This window comes from Somniosus microcephalus, unplaced genomic scaffold (genome assembly GCF_052327205.1).
Source record: "Somniosus microcephalus isolate GS21.2 unplaced genomic scaffold, FLI_Smic_1.0 unresolved_chr9, whole genome shotgun sequence".
NCBI lineage: Eukaryota > Metazoa > Chordata > Chondrichthyes > Squaliformes > Somniosidae > Somniosus > Somniosus microcephalus.
This window is the reverse complement of record NW_028225187.1, coordinates 790,604-806,933: the sequence shown is the minus strand read 5'-3', so window position 1 is coordinate 806,933 and position 16,330 is coordinate 790,604. Positions and strand designations below refer to the sequence as shown.

General features: G+C 48.6%; 1 protein-coding gene across 6 annotated transcripts in view; it reads left to right on the top strand.

The window, feature by feature from the left end:
• The window catches only part of LOC147084201 (uncharacterized), a 270,376-nt gene extending 255,694 nt beyond the window's left edge, over nt 1-14,682 (top strand). For 5 of the 6 annotated variants that reach the window (XM_085979459.1, XM_085979457.1, XM_085979461.1 and 2 more), the window contains exons 3-4: nt 10,423-10,564; nt 12,737-14,682. In XM_085979459.1, the coding sequence (XP_085835585.1) occupies nt 12,846-14,231 (1,386 nt within the window). In that variant the 5' untranslated portion in view covers nt 10,423-10,564; nt 12,737-12,845 and the 3' untranslated portion in view covers nt 14,232-14,682. Of the gene's footprint in view, nt 1-10,422; nt 10,916-12,736 lie in introns of those variants that run through there. The other variant, XR_015075841.1, reaches the window with a different exon arrangement.
• The last annotated feature ends 1,648 nt before the right edge of the window (nt 14,683-16,330 follow it).

Sequence of the window (16,330 nt, the reverse complement as noted above, 5' to 3'; positions counted from 1 at the left end):
AAAAACAAGTCAGCTTGGAAGGAAGGGCAAATATGTAACGGCACAAGGGAGTAGGGCAAGGCTGGATGGCATTTATTTTAATGCAAGGAGTCTTGTGAATAAGGTGGATGAACTGAAGGTGTTGATGAACACATGGGAGTATGATATTGTTGCTATCACGGAGACATGGTTGAGGGAGGGGCAAGACTGGCAGCTCAATATTCCGGGGTATAGAATCTTCAGGCGAGACAGAGGGGGAGGTAAAAGAGGAGGGGGTGTCGCAATATTAATTAAGGAGTCAATTACTGCTATAAGGAGGGATGATATATTAGCAGGTTCCTCTAATGAGGCCATATGGGTGGAACTTAAAAACAAAAAGGGGGCAAGCACTTTGCTGGGAGTGTACTATAGGCCCCCAAACAGTCAGGGGGAAATAGAGGAACAGATATGTAGGCAAATCTCAGAGAAATGTGCAAATAATAGGGTAATAATAGTGGGGGATTTCAACTTCCCCAATATTAACTGGGATAGTCAGAGTGTGAAAGGCTTAGAGGGTGCAGAATTCTTAAAGTGCATCCAAGAGAGCTTTTTGAGCCAGCATGTAGAAAGTCCGATAGCAAAATACTGCAGATGTTGGAAATCCGAAATAACAACAGAAAATGCTGGAAAAACTCAGCAGGTCAGGCAACATCCGTGGAGAGAAATTTGAGTTGATGTTTCGGGTTGGACCCTTCTTCAAAACTGGAAAGAAAAGAAACTAGATCGAAGGCAGGGCTGCGATCGGACAAAAGAATAAAAGAAACAAAAGAAGTAAAAGAGATTAGAAGCTAGACAAGATGGTAATAGGCTGGGATTAGGTGTAAAGTGTACTGGCAGGGCAAAAGATAGCTGCCAGGTGTGAGAGAGAAACAAAAGGAAAGGGGGGGGGGGAAAGGAGTGGAACAATTACAAGAGAAAATGAAATGGGGGCCGAGCTTATGATCTGAAATTGTTGAACTCGATATTGAGTCCGGAAGGCTGCAGACTGCCTAATCGGAAGATGAGGTGCTGTTCCTCTACATTGGGGAGACCAAACGCAGATTGGGTGACCGCTTTGCGGAACACCTCCGTTCAGTCTGTAAGGGTGACCCCGAATTTCCGGTCGCCTGTCATTTTAATTCACCGCTCCATTCCCACTCGGACCTCACCGTCCTTGGCCTCTTGTATTGTTCCACGGAAGCTCAACGTAAACTCGAGGAACAGCATCTCATCTTCCGATTAGGCAGTCTGCAGCCTTCCGGACTCAATATCGAGTTCAACAATTTCAGATCATAAGCTCGGCCCCCATTTCATTTCCTCTTGTAATTGTTCCACTCCTTTCCCCCCCCCTTTCCTTTTGTTTCTCTCTCACACCTGGCAGCTATCTTTTGCCCTGCCAGTACACTTTACACCTAATCCCAGCCTATTACCATCTCATCTAGCTTCTAATCTCTTTTACTTCTTTTGTTTCTTTTATTCTTTTGTCCGATCGCAGCCCTGCCTTCGATCTAGTTTCTTTTCTTTCCAGTTTTGAAGAAGGGTCCAACCCGAAACGTCAACTCAAATTTCTCTCCACGGATGTTGCCTGACCTGCTGAGTTTTTCCAGCATTTTCTGTTGTTATGTAGAAAGTCCTACAAGAGAGGGGGCAGTACTGGACCTAATTCTAGGGAATGTGGCCGGCCAAGTGGAAGAAGTGTTAGTAGGAGAGCACTTTGGTGACAGTGACCATAATTCAGTGAGATTTAAGGTAGTCATGGAAAAGGACAGAGATGGACCGGAAATAAAGGTTCTAAATTGGGGGAAGGCCGATTTTAATAGGATAAGGCAGGATCTGGCCAAAGTGGACTGGGATCAGCTACTTGTAGGAAAATCCGCATCGAAGCAATGGGAGTCTTTCAGAAGGGAAATTGAGATCGTACAATGGCAACATGGCCCTGTAAAGGTCAAGGGTGGGTCCAAAAACCCCAGGGAACCTTGGATGTCAAGGGATATACGGGAATGGATTAGGAAAAAAAGGAGGGCTTTTGGCAGATACAAAAGGCTAAAGACAGAGGAAGCCCTAGAGGAGTATAAAAAGTGCAGGGGGATACTTAAAAAAGAAATTAGGAGAGCGAGGAGGGGCCATGAAATAACACTGGCGAGCAAAATAAAGGAAAATCCTAAGGTGTTTTATGTATATTAAGGGTAAGAGGATAACTAGGGAAAGAGTAGGGCCCATTAGGGACCAAAGTGGCAATCTGTGTGTGGAGCCGGAAGATGTAGGTGGGGTTCTAAATGAATTTTTTGCATCTGTTTTCACTATGGAGAAGGACGATGTAAACATAGAAATAGGGCAGGGGGACTGTGATATACTCGAACATATTAGCATCGAGAGGGAGGAGGTATTGGCGGTTCTAGCAGGCTTAAAAGTGGATAAATCCCCAGGCCCGGATGAGATGTATCCCAGGCTGCTGTGTGAGGCAAAAGAGGAGATTGCAGGGGCTCTAACACAAATTTTCAGAACCTCTCTGGCCACAGGGGATGTGCCAGAGGACTGGAGAACAGCTAATCTAGTACCATTATTCAAGAAGGGTAGTAGGGATAAACCAGTGAACTACAGGCCAGTGAGCCTAACATCAGTGGTAGGGAAATTATTGGAAAAAATTCTGAGGGACAAAATTAGTCTCCACTTGGAGAGGCAAGAATTAATCAGGGATAGTCAGCATGGCTTTGTCAATGGAAGATCATGTCTGACTAATTTGATTGAATTTTTTTGAGGGGGTGACTAGGTGTGTGGATGAGGGTAGTGCAGTGGATGTGGCTTAGTGGCAGAAGGCAGAGGGTGATGGTCGAAGGTTGTTTTTGTGACTGGAAGCCTGTGTCCAGTGGGGTACCGCAGGGATCGGTGCTGGGTCCTGTAGTGTATGTACCCGTCTACCTTTAAGAGAACTATTGTATGTAACCGTTCACCTTTAAGAGAACTACTTTAGGTGTGGCACTACTTGTTTGGCTTCTGTATACTGTAGTACCGACAGTGACCACACCGGTATATAAGTGCTGTGGCAGGTTTTATTGGGCAGATTCGCCCTGACCTTCGAATAGTAAAGTCCTGTTGTATGTTACTCCTGGAGTCTGTGTCGTAATTAACTGCACAAACCACAGACTTTACAGTGGCGACGAGTCCGATCGTACCCTGCGGCAACAATACTTCCAAAGCAACTAAAGAGCGTCGAAAAGAGGCAACCGCCCTCGTCGTTCTGCTGGGAGAAAACCTCGAGGCTGCAGCAATAGAAAGGAGGAAGACTTTAGCGACAAAAACTTCCATCAGCAACAGGCACTGACTGTCCCTTCTGCCACGGTGCGGAGTGAGCCGATCAGCAAGAAGCAAGGCGGCCACGGTGACTGTGAGTAAGGGAAAGTGAAAAGAATAGCCGGAGGATAAGGGCTGTGCACTCGACCACGGTCGAGGGGGGAAGGAGCCGGACAATAAAAAAAAAGTCGGGTCCAACGGCGTCGTGAGACAGCTAGTCCGCGACCGGCGGGGAAAAGCCGGGCAGTGACCGAAGCCACGAAGCGCTGCGACCGGGAGCGTAGGCGCGGGAAGAGAGAAACTCAGCCGCAGCCGGGGAGGGAAGCACCGGACTGCGAGAGGGCTGGGAGGCGCGATTGGGAGCCGAGCAAGCGGGAGAGGCAGAGCCGACCAAGAGAGACAGCGCGAGAGCCAGTCCAGCGGCTGAACTGTCCTCCGTCAACGGGGTGTACCCAGCGCCGGTAGAGCCGAGCGAGCGGGAGAGACAGACAGAGCCGAGCAAGGGGAACTGTGCGAGAGCCAGCCCAGCGGCTGAACCTGTTCGCCGTCAACGGGGTACCCAGAGCCGGTTGCCCTGCCAGGAAAAAAAAAAGGGGAAAGCCTTGAAGCCGACGCGCAGGCTGTGAACCTGAAAGCCAGCGGCCGTCGCCCGTGGGGAAAGTGTACCCCTCCCGCCAGGGAAGAAACGCGGGAAGCCGCCATTAGGCGGGGAAGAAGACAGAAGCGGGAAACCGCCATTGAAGTGGGCGGGGAGAGGAAATAAGAGCGGGAAACCGCCATCTTAGAAAAAAATAATAATTTAAAGAAATACTTGTATTGTTCCCAAGGAGAGGAAGATGCCTAAGCGTGGTAACATCAACGATTTTAATTCTGAGATAGAAGACTGGGCCACGTACGTGGAACGCATTGAGATACATTGTAAGGCTAATAAAATAGCAAATGATGAAAAAGCTTTAACCTTACTTAACACAATGGCTGCGAACACATTCGGGTTATTGAAGCATCTTCTATCACCAGCTAAACCGGCGGATCAGTCTTTCACGAATATTGTTGCGGTCCTGAAGGATCATTTTAACCCCGAACCACTGATGTTAGTGGAACGATCAAAATTTTATGCGAGAACGCAATGGAAAGAGGAAAGCAACGCGGAGTACCTGATTGAACTGCGTAGGCTAGCGAAAGACTGTCCATTTAGGGACAACCTGGAAGAGGCACTGAGAGACAAATTCGTGTGCGGAATGTTGAAGGAAGAAACACAAAAACGACTGCTCGAAGAGAACGATCTTACACTTGATAAGGCTCTCCTTATCGCAGCATCAAACGAAGCCGCAGTGAAAGGAACTGCGGAAATGCAGCTAAAGGCAGCGGCACTCGGTGCAACAAATTACTTCGGGTACAACGAAATGCTATCGTTGTGGGAAGACAACACACGACCAGAACCAATGCTGGTTTAAAAACCAAGAATGTAGGAAATGTGGCAAGCTCGGTCACATAGCTAAGGTATGCCGGTCAGGAAAGAAGACCAACAATAATGAGTCACCACAAAAGTGGTACAGAAAGGTACAGGAGGTGACTAGGAAGAGTCCGGAGGAACAGAAGTCGGACTCACACTCCAACTGCAAAGGACTGGATAGTCTGAGAATTCACAATGTGAGTAACGAAGCTGACCGACAAACTATCTGGATCACACTACAGATTGCAAAAGTCCAAGTGAAAATGGAAGTGGACACCGGATCGGCGCTGACGGTCATGAATAAGCATGACTATAAAAAGTTATTCAAGCATATTCCACTGCGGGATACGGAACTAGTACTGCAGATATACACGGGGCACAAAGTATACCCCATCGGAAAGATAGAAGTCAAGGTGAGATACAAGGATAAAGATCACCAAAGGATGGACCTGTATGTGTTGCCTGAGGGAGGTCCACCACTTCTGAGATGGGAGTGGATCCGGAAAATAAAGATAGACTGGCATTCACTAAACACCGTGACGGTGGATTCCGGAAAGGAAGAGGTCAAACCTGAACGGTTGTCCAGAATATTGGACGAAGCTAAAGAGGTATTCCACCAAGGACTGGGAACACTGCGAGGAATTAAAGCAAAGGTTAAGATTGCAGAACATGCAAGCCCAAAATTTTTCAAAGCCAGATCGGTCCCTTACGCCATACGACCAGCTGTGGAGGCAGAACTGGAAGAACTTGAACGATCAGGGGTACTGTCAAAAGTGGACTGGAGTGAGTGGGCCACGCCCATTGTTCCCGTCATGAAGTCTTCAAGTAATAAGCCAGGGGGACCAGGGAAGGTCCGCATCTGCGGAGACTTCAAGATCACAGTGAATCCGGTGCTGCACACGGTACAATACCCGCTTCCGCGGATCGAAGATATCTTTGCTTCGTTAGCTGGAGGGAAACACTTCACCAAGATAGACCTGGCTCAGGCATACTTACAAATGGAAGTCGAGGAAGAGTCACGCCAGTACCTCACCATCAACACACACAGAGGCTTGTATCGTTATAATAGACTGGTTTTTGGGGTAGCTTCGGCTCCAGCAATTTGGCAGAGGGCCATGGAGCAGGTATTACAAGGAATTCCAAGCACGCAGTGCTACTTAGACGATATCCTGATTACGGGAGAAGACGAGGAAGAACACCTCACAAATTTGAAACTGGTGCTCACCAGGTTGAAGGAATATGGCCTTCGAGTCAATCGCAAGAAGTGTGAGTTTTTCCAAAAACGGATCTCGTACTGCGGTCATGTCATTGACCGAGAGGGGCTGCACAAGTCACCTGACAAGATAGAAGCTGTCGTGAAGGCCCCCGCTCCAGAAAACGTATCACAGTTAAGATCATTCTTGGGGTTGATTAATTATTATCACAAGTTTCTGCCAAATCTATCCACGGTGCTGCATCCGCTGAATGCTCTGTTGCGGAATGAAATACCATGGAAGTGGAGTGAGGAATGTAAAAAGGCTTTTCGCAGAAGCAAGGAGTTGATTACCTCTGAAGAAGTGTTGGCTCATTTCAACCCAACGTTACCCCTTCGTCTAGCTTGTGATGCTTCCCCTTATGGAATTGGAGCAGTACTTTCACACAAGTTACCAAATGGCTCGGAAAGGCCAGTGGCATTCGCGTCCCGATCATTGACCTCCGCGGAGCGAAATTATGCTCAAATAGATAGGGAGGCCCTCAGCCTTGTGTGGGGCGTGAAGAAATTCAATCATTACCTGCAAGGTAAGAAGTTCACATTACTGACAGACCACCAGCCGTTGGTGTCCATATTCAACCCAAACAAGGCCGTTTCCACCATGACAGCACAAAGGTTACAAAGGTGGTCCGTGTTACTTGGGGCACACCAATATGACATTGAATACAAAAGGTCCAAACAGCATGGAAATGCTGATGGGTTATCGCGCTTGCCATTGCCGATAGTAGAAGAAGCGACTACATTGGACCCGGTAGAGATGTTCCACTCATCCATAGTGGAGTGTCTACCAATAACAAATTCGATGATCGAAAATGAAACAAGAAATGACCCGACTCTTTCACGAGTCTATGATTTAACGGTGGAGGGATGGCCAGCACAGGGCGAATCAATGCTGCAAGCATTTTCACAGAGGAAAGAACAGCTGTCAGTGTGTCGAGGAACCCTGATGTGTGGATCTAGAGTGGTGATTCCACCCAAACTTCAAAAGAAGGTGTTAAAGGAGCTGCACGAGGGACATCTGGGTGGAGTGAAGATGAAGAACCTAGCAAGAGCGTTTGTATGGTGGCCAGGCATTGATGGAGACATCGAAGAAATCACTAAGAACTGCCTAGGATGTCAGAAGGTTCAGAACGCGCCACCACAGGCTCCTCTGCATCCATGGGAGTGGCCCTCATCTCCTTGGCAAAGGGTACACATCGACTTTGCTGGTCCATTTATGGACTCAATGTTCCTAATAGCGGTGGATGCACACTCCAAGTGGCCGGAGGTAATAAAGATGACCACCACCACCACAGAAAAAACCATCACAGTGTTAAGGACTATGTTTGCTAGGAATGGCCTGCCGGAACAGATCTGTTCTGATAATGGACCGCAATTTGTGTCCGAAGAATTCAAGAAATTCTTAAAGAGCAATGGGGTTAAGCACTACACGTCAGCCCCATACCATCCCGCCTCCAATGGATTGGCTGAAAGGTTTGTCCAGACCTTCAAGAAGGCCATAAAGGCCATGGGTAATGAAGACATTAACTTACAACATAAGGTGGATAGCTTCTTGTTGGCGTACAGGAATGCAACACATGCGGTCACAAATCAAACTCCCGCCATGATGTTTTTTAATAGACGACTAAGATGCCGGCTGGATTTGCTCAAGCCAAACGTCAGAAGGGACGTAGAGAACCGGCAATTCCAGGGCATGAATGAAAGGGCCACTAGATCTTTTCAGATAGGTCAACAAGTTTTGGCCCGGGACTACCGTACCGAGAAATGGCAGCCTGGAACTATTGGAAAAAGGCTAGGCCCGTTGATGTATACGGTGGACCTTGGGGACAGTATAATAAGGCGCCATGTTGACCAGATCATAGGGTCAGCCACAAATGGCCAGCCTACTTCACCACCTTACCCGGTTACTGTTGAAACAGAGATACCCAGAACACCTACCTCCGATCTGGTAATACTGGAATCAGAGGAACCTGAGACTGTCTTTCAAGCCGAATCGACTTTGCCAGAAGCACCTACTACCCCGCCGGGAATGACGACACCACTGAGGCGTTATCCGGACAGAGTCTGGAAACCTCCAGAGAGACTGAATCTGTGAACTGTCTTGCATAAAGTTGTATATATGTTATAATGTATGTTTAATGGGAAATCAGTATGTTGTAAGCTAAAAAGGGAGGATTGTAGTGTGTGTAACCGTCTACCTTTAAGAGAACTATTGTATGTAACCGTTCACCTTTAAGAGAACTACTTTAGGTGTGGCACTACTTGTTTGGCTTCTGTATACTGTAATACCGACAGTGACCACACCGGTATATAAGTGCTGTGGCAGGTTTTATTGGGCAGATTCGCCCTGACCTTCGAATAGTAAAGTCCTGTTGTATGTTACTCCTGAAGTCTGTGTCGTAATTAACTGCACAAACCACAGACTTTACAGGTCCCTTGCTGTTTGTGGTCTACATTAATGATTTGGATGTGAATGTAAAAGGTATGATAAGTAAGTTTGCAGATGACACGAAAATTGGTGGGGTGGTAAACCACTGTTTGTATTCCACTGTGTACATGCCTGTACATGCCTCGGCTGACTCCTCCCACAAATCCTGGTGTAAAGGTGACTGCTCCGCAGCCCCTTTGTATTCTGGACCGGTCGACCACTCGAGGCACACCTTCATTCTCTTGTTAATAAAAGCCTGTTAATTACTCGCTTAATCTCAGTCTTTTGAGTTATTGATAGCGCATCAGGTGCTAAATAGCGAGGAGGGTAGTCTCAGTCTGCAGGACGATATAGATGGGTTGGTCAGATGGGCGGAACAGTGGCAAATGGAATTTAACCCTGAAAAGTGTGAGGTGATGCACTTTGGAGGGACTAACAAGGCAAGGGAATACACAATGAATGTTAAGACCCTAGGTAAGGCGGAGGGTCAGAGGGACCTTGGTGTGCATGTACATAGATCCCTGAAGGCAGCAGAACAGGTGGATAAGGTGGTTAAAAAGGCATATGGGATACTTGCCTTCATTAGCCGAGGCATAGAATATAAGAGCAGGGAGGTTATGATGGAGCTGTATAAAACGCTAGTTAGGCCACAGCTGGAATACTGTGTGCAGTTCTGGTCGCCACACTATAGGAAGGATGTGATTGCTTTGGAGAGGGTGCAGAGGAGATTCACCAGGATGTTACCTGGGCTGGAGCGCTTCAGCTATGAAGAGAGACTGGACAGGCTGGGGTTGTTTTCCTTGGAGCAGAGAAGGCTGAGGGGGGACCTGATTGAGGTGTACAAAATTATGAGGGGCATAGATAGGGTAGATAGAAAGGAGCTTTTTCCCTTAGTAGAGGGGTCAATAACAAGGGGGCATAGATTCAAGGTAAGGGGCAGGAGGTTTAGAGGGGATTTGAGGAAGAAATTTTTCACCCAGAGGGTGGTTGGAATCTGGAACTCACTGTCTGAAAGGATGGTGGAGGCAGAAACCCTCACAACAGTCAAGAAGCATTTGGATGAGCACTTGAAATGCCAGAGCATACAAGGCTACGGACCAAACGCTGGAAAATGGGATTAGGTTAGACAGGGCTTGATGGCCGGCACCGACGCGATGGGCCGAAGGGCCTCTTTCCGTGCTGTATAACTCTATGACTCTATGACTACAGTTCATTCTATGACACCCACAAGTCGTGTACTCAAACGGATCAAGCTTGGGGTTTGATGTGGTAGAAGGCGAACGAGATGAGAATGGAAATAATCTCGAGTAAGAAAAGGCCCAAAAATTAAACAGTCTGGAACAGAACATCAATTCGTCTTCTCTTATCATGGAGAAATCAAATATTTGACACACAGTGTGTTTGAAACAAAGCTTATTTATTCACTGAAATAACAACAGAAAATGCTGGAAATACTCAGCAGGCCAGGCAGGATCCGTGGAGAGAGAAACAGAGTTAACGTTTCAGGTCTGGGACCCTTCATCAGAACTGGAAAAAGCTGGAGATGTAACAGATATTGCTAAGGTAAGAGGCAGGAAAGTTATCCTGGGTGGATCTGAAACACGAAGGGTGGAAGTTCAGTTGGAATCCACGTGGAATAAGTTGGAACTGGAGACAGGTGCTGAGGAAAGAGATGTGGCTGTGAAACCGAGTCTTGGAAAATGTTGCAAATGGGGAATGGCAAAATCATACAGCATGAAAAATGGGAGTAAGGGTTAAAGTCTGAAATTGTTGAACTCAATGTTGAGTCCAGAAGGCTGTAAAGTGCCGAATCGAAAGATGAGGTGCTGTTCCTCGAGCTTTATTTATTCACTATTTAAACAGAATATTAATCTCCAGCGCAGATACAGGGGTTATTAAGATCAGCAGAAACAAACCATGACTACTAGAATGAACATGGTTCAGTCCTCAATCTGATCACAGTAAATCATGTTCCATTCACTAATCTGGTCTTTTACCCAGCATTCCCTGCAGTGGACCACGTGCCGCACCCAGACTACAAGAGCCCAGTGCGCAGGCGCGGGAGGTGCCGGTATATTGAGCATGCGCAGTGCGTTACTGGAGATGGAGAGGAGCTGAAGCCGGGAGGGCGATGGTGCAGCGGGTAAGAATCGCGACGGAGGGAGTAATGGACCGGTAGGTGGGTGGGGAGGCTTCATAAACAACTCGTGCAGGAGGCAAGCCCCCGAATAATAACCTGAAGATCCCGTGTTTGCAGTTGTGGGGATTTCTTCCCCTTACAGGCCCAGGTTAACGGCAGCCATCTTTGTAAAGGAGGACGGAAAGTTTCAGTGCGATGTCACCCTGTGCCTGAGACAAAGAGCCATCTTTGTAAAGGAGAGCGGAAAGTTCCAGTGCGACGTCACCCTATGCCTGAGACAAAGAGCCACCTTTGTAAAGGAGGACAGAAAGTTTCAGTGCGACGTCACCCTGTGCCTGAGACAAAGAGCCATCTTTGTAAAGGAGAGCGGAAAGTTTCAGTGCGACGTCACCCTGTGCCTGAGCCAAAGAGCCTTGTGCCCAATGCGGGGAATAAAGGCCCACAGCCGCCCCGGGCCCTGAACAAGGGACTGGAGAAACTCGCTGCCCTGCGGATCAGACAATCAGCCGGCGCTAGTCCCGCCCCTCGGGCTCCCCGATTGGTTGGAGGACCCGCCGCCGGCTCGCTCCTCCAGCCTCGCCCCGCTCGCTCCCTATTGGTGGGAAGCTGCCGTCAATCAGGCTGCGGGCCCGGGTGACGTGTCCCCGAGGAGATCACGTGCACCGTCCAAGTGCCGCCGCTCGGTCCAGAGCCTCGCAGACTCTCTGGTTTTTCTATTTCTCTCGATTCTCTCCCGATCCACCCCGCGCCATTCTCCACCCAATCGGAGCGGAGAAAACTCACTTCGCGTCACCGATCGCGACTCTGGAACCGACACCAAGGCCTTTCCCCGGAATGGCCCCGCGCCGACTCCGTCCGGCAGGATCCGAGTGCGCAGGTGCAGCTCCGAGTGGGGGAGGGGGGTTGGTCTCCTCTGGGCATGCGCGGTCATTACCCTTGGTGACCGGGAGGGGTCGCTGTGCCGGACTCGGCCCAAACTGCCGCTCCCTGTGCGCATGCGCGGACTCTCGGCTGTCAATCCAGCAACCGCCAGAAGAGGTTGCTGGTGAGACCAGTGAAGGAAGAAAGACTTGCATTTATATAGCGCCTTTCACCACCACCAGACGTCCCAAAGTACTTTACAGCTAATGAAGTACTTTTGCAGTGTAGTCACTGTTGTAATGTAGGAAATGTGGCAGTAAATTAGCGCACAGCAAGCTCCCACAGACAGCAATGTGATAATGACCAGATAATCTATCATTTTTTTATGGTGATTGAGGGATAAACATTGGCTAGGACACTGGGGATAATTCCCCTGCTCTTTCCCACATTACAACAGTGACTACTTCATTGTAGTACTTCATTGGCTGTAAAGCACTTTAGGATATCTGGTGGCACTATCTAAATGCAAGTCTTTCTTTCCTGAAATAATGCCATGGGATCTTTTACATCCACCTGAGAGAGCAAACAGGACCTCAATTTAACATCTCATCTGAAAGACGGCACCTCCGACAGTGCCGCACTCCCTCAGCACTGCACTGGAGTGTCAGCCTGGATTTTTGTGCTCAAGTCTCTGGAGTGGGACTATGAACCCACAACTTTCTGACTCAGAGGCGCGAGTGCTGCCCACTGAGCCACCGGCTGACACTAAAGAGCAAGCAGTTCTGACGAAAGGTCATCGACCTGAAACGTCAACTCTGTTTCTCTCTCCACAGATGCTGCCTGACCTGCTGAGTATTTCCAGCATTTTCTGTTTTTATTAAAGAAATGAGGGAGTGATTGCTGACGGGAAGAATGTTGGGTCGTCCTGCGCATACACACCTCCCTGTGGCTGAGGCGAAACACCGACTCGCCCCCACCTGAGCCGCTCACACGTACCAGATGTTGCGGCTCCGCATGCACGCCCGATGTTCCAACCGCGGGGTTTTGTGTGCTGAGCATGCGTGTTGCGGACCGATCGGGACGGGCGATTGTAGAGCAGGAAGGAGAGCGCGGGGGCCATGAGCACATGCGCGGGACTCGGAGTCAACAGAGTGCTTTCTGGAGCGCGGGGGCTTGTGTGCATTACAGCCGCCTTTACTGCTGATCCTTTCAACCAACCTGGGGCCTGAAAATCAGCTTCACTGCCCCTAGGTTCGGAAAGGGGAAAATTAAACAACAGTTTGCCTCTGATCCTTTTCTGATCTCAATTTACAGGGTTATAGAAGTGGAGCAGTCACAGGCGGGAAGCTCAGACCAAACATCACGTCAAGATCTGACAGAGTCGCTGGATTCATCAGGACCTGAATATCATCGGCCTTTGCACATGGAAGGAGAGAGCAGGGATCGCAACGCAGACAAACCGCACACGTGTTCAGTGTGTGGACGCGGATTCAGCCGATCGCTTGACCTGGTGAGACACGTGCACCGTCACACCAGGGAGAAACCGGGTAAAGGTGGGGACGGCGGGAAGGGCTTCAGTTCCCCGTCAGCATTGGAAGTTCAACGGCACAGTCACACCAGGGACAGTCTGTTCACCTGCTCCGTGTGTGGAAAGGGATTTGTTTGTTCATCCCACCTGCAAACACACCAGGGAGTTCACACTGGGGAGAGACCATTTCAGTGTCCTGACTGTGGGAAGAGTTTTAAAAACCCCAGGGAACTAAAGCAGCACCAACTTGTCCACACTGATGAGAGACCATTTCCATGTTCTGACTGTGGGAAGAGCTTTAAAAGCGCTCATTATCTGAAGAGACACTGGCTCCTACACACTGGGGAGAGGCCGTTCACCTGCTCTGTGTGTGGGAAGGGATTCACTCAGTCATCCAACCTGCTGACACATCAGCGAGTTCACACTGACGAGAGGCCCTTTAAATGTTCTGACTGTGGGAAGAGCTTTAAAAGCTCCGGGGAGCTGAAGGGACACCAGCGAGTTCACACTGGGGAGAGACTCTTTCAATGTTCTGAGTGTGGGAAGAGTTTTAAAAGCTCCGGGGAGCTCAAGAGACACCAACACCTACACACGGGGGAGAGGCCGTTCAGATGCTCTGTGTGTGGGAAGGGATTCGCTCATTCATCCCACCTGCTGGTACATCAGCGAGTTCACACTGGGGAGAGTCCATTCACCTGCTCCGTGTGTGGGAAGGGATTCGCTCATTCATCCCACCTGCTGCTACATCAGCGAGTTCACACTGGGGAGAGACCGTTCACCTGCTCCGTGTGTGGGAAGGGATTCACTCAGTCATCCAACCTGCTGATACATCAGCGCGTTCACACTGACGAGAGGCCCTTTAAATGTTCTGACTGTGGGAAGAGCTTTAAAAGCTCCGGGGAGCTGAAGGGACACCAGCGAGTTCACACTGGGGAGAGACTCTTTCAATGTTCTGAGTGTGGGAAGAGTTTTAAAAGCTCCGGGGAGCTCAAGAAACACCAACACCGACACACTGGGGAGAGGCCGTTCACCTGCTCCGTGTGTGGGAAGGGATTCGCTAATTCATACCACCTGCTGCTACATCAGCGAGTTCACACTGGGGAGAGACCGTTCACCTGCTCCGTGTGTGGGAAGGGATTCACTCAGTCATCCCACCTGCTGACACATCAGCGAGTTCACACTGGGGAGAGACCGCTCACCTGCTCCGTGTGTGGGAAGGGATTCACTCAGTCATCCAACCTGCTGACACACCAGCGACTTCACACTGATCATAGAATCTAACAGCACAGAAGGAGGTGATTCGGCCCATCGTGTCTGTGCCCATCGTGTCTTTGAAAGAGCTGTCCAATTTAGTCCCACTCCCCAGCTTTATCCCCAGAACTCTGCAAACTAGTCCTCTTCAAGGACTCGTCCAATTACTGTTTGAAAATTCCTGTGGAACCTGATTCCAGCATCCTTTCAGATGGTGCGTTCCAGATCTGAACAACCCTCTGTACGAAAACAATTCTCCTCATTTCACCTATAGTTCTTTTAGTAACTATTTTAAATCTGTGACCTTTGGTTACCGACCCACTTGCCAGAGTGAACAGTTTCTCCCTACTTGCTCGATCAAAACCCCTCATCATTTTGAACACCTCTATTAGGTCTCCTCTTAACCTTCTCTGCTCTAAGGGGAACAATCCCAGCTTCTCCAGTCTCTCCACATAACTGAAGTCCCTCATCCCTGGTACCATCCTGGTCAACCTCCTCTGCATCCTCTCCAAGGCCTTGACATCCTTCCTAAAGTGTGGTGCCCAGAACTGTACACAAGACTCCAGCTGAGGCCAAAACCCTGCAGCTGTACAAAACCCTGGTTAGACCACACCTGGAGCACTGTGAGCAGTTCTGGGCATCACACCTTAGGAAGGATATATTGGCCTTGGAGGGAGTGCAGCGTAGGTTTACCAGAATGATACCCGGACTTCAAGGGTTAAGTTACGAGGAGGGATTACACAAATTAGGGTTGTATTCCCTGGAATTTAGAAAGTTAAGGGGTCATCTGATCGAAGTTTTCAGGATATTAAGGGGAACAGATAGGGTAGATAGAGAGAAACTATTTCTGCTGGTTGGGGATTCTAGGACTGGGGGCAGGGTCTAAAAATTAGAGCCAGACCTTTCAGGAGTGAAATTAGGAAACACTTCTACACAAAGGGTGGTAGAAGTTTGGAACTCTCTTCCGCAAACAGCAATTGATGCTCGATCAATTGTTCATTTTCAATCTGAGATTGATAGGTTTTGTTAACCAAAGGTATTGAGGGATATGGGCCAAAGGCGGGTGTATGGAGTTAGGTCACAGATCAGCCATGATCCCATTGAATGGTGGAACAGGCTCGAGGGGCTGAATGGCCTCCTCCTGTCCTATGTTCCTAACTAGTGATTTGTAAAGGTTTAGTGTAACTTCCTTGTTTTTGTATTCAATGGCCCTATTTACAAAGCCAAGTATCCCATACGCTTTCTGAACCGCCTCACCAACTTGCCGTGGCACTTTCAAAGACTTGTGAATATGGGCCCCCAGGTCCCTCTGCTCTTGCACCCCCTCAAAATAGTCCCATTTAGATTATGTGGCCTCTCCCTGTTGTTTCTCCCAAAGTGCATCACTTCACACTTATCCTCATTTAATGTCATCTGCCTTGTGTCTGCTCATTTCACAGTCTGTCTCTGTCCTTCTGAAGTCTGCTACTACTACACTCACAAAACTTGGCAACATCGTAAATAGTATCATCCGTAAACTTTGAAATTGTTCACCTATACCCAAGTCCAGGTCAGTTATATATAACAAGAAAAGCAATGGTCCTAATCCCGACCCCTGGGGGAGCCCACTGCATACATCCCTCCAGTCAGAAAAACATCCCTCAGCACTGCTCACTGCCTCCTCTCCCTTAGCCAATTATATACCCAAATTACCATCAGCCCTTTAATTCCCTCTGCTGCTATTTTCAGAGTAAGTCTCATATGGTATTTTATCAAATGCCTTTTGAAAGTCCATATATACAACATCTGCTGCACTACCTTCATCAACCCTCTGTTACTTCATCAGAGAACTCAATCAGGATAATCAGACATGATTTACCTTTAACAAATCCATACTGGCTGCCCCTTATTAATCCATGCTTCTCCAAGTGAGAATTAAATTTGTCCTTGACAATGGTCTCTAGTCGTTCACCCACCACTGTAGGGATCGCAAAATCCCCTCAGCCCCCGAAGATCGGGGAATATTAATCCACATCGTGGACGAAGACTTGTGTGATTTAAATTGTCTCTGGGTTGGACAATGTTTTAAAACATACCCAGAACCACAAAAGGCTGCGTTAAAAAGCTCGTAAGCTAGGCAGCACTTGGAC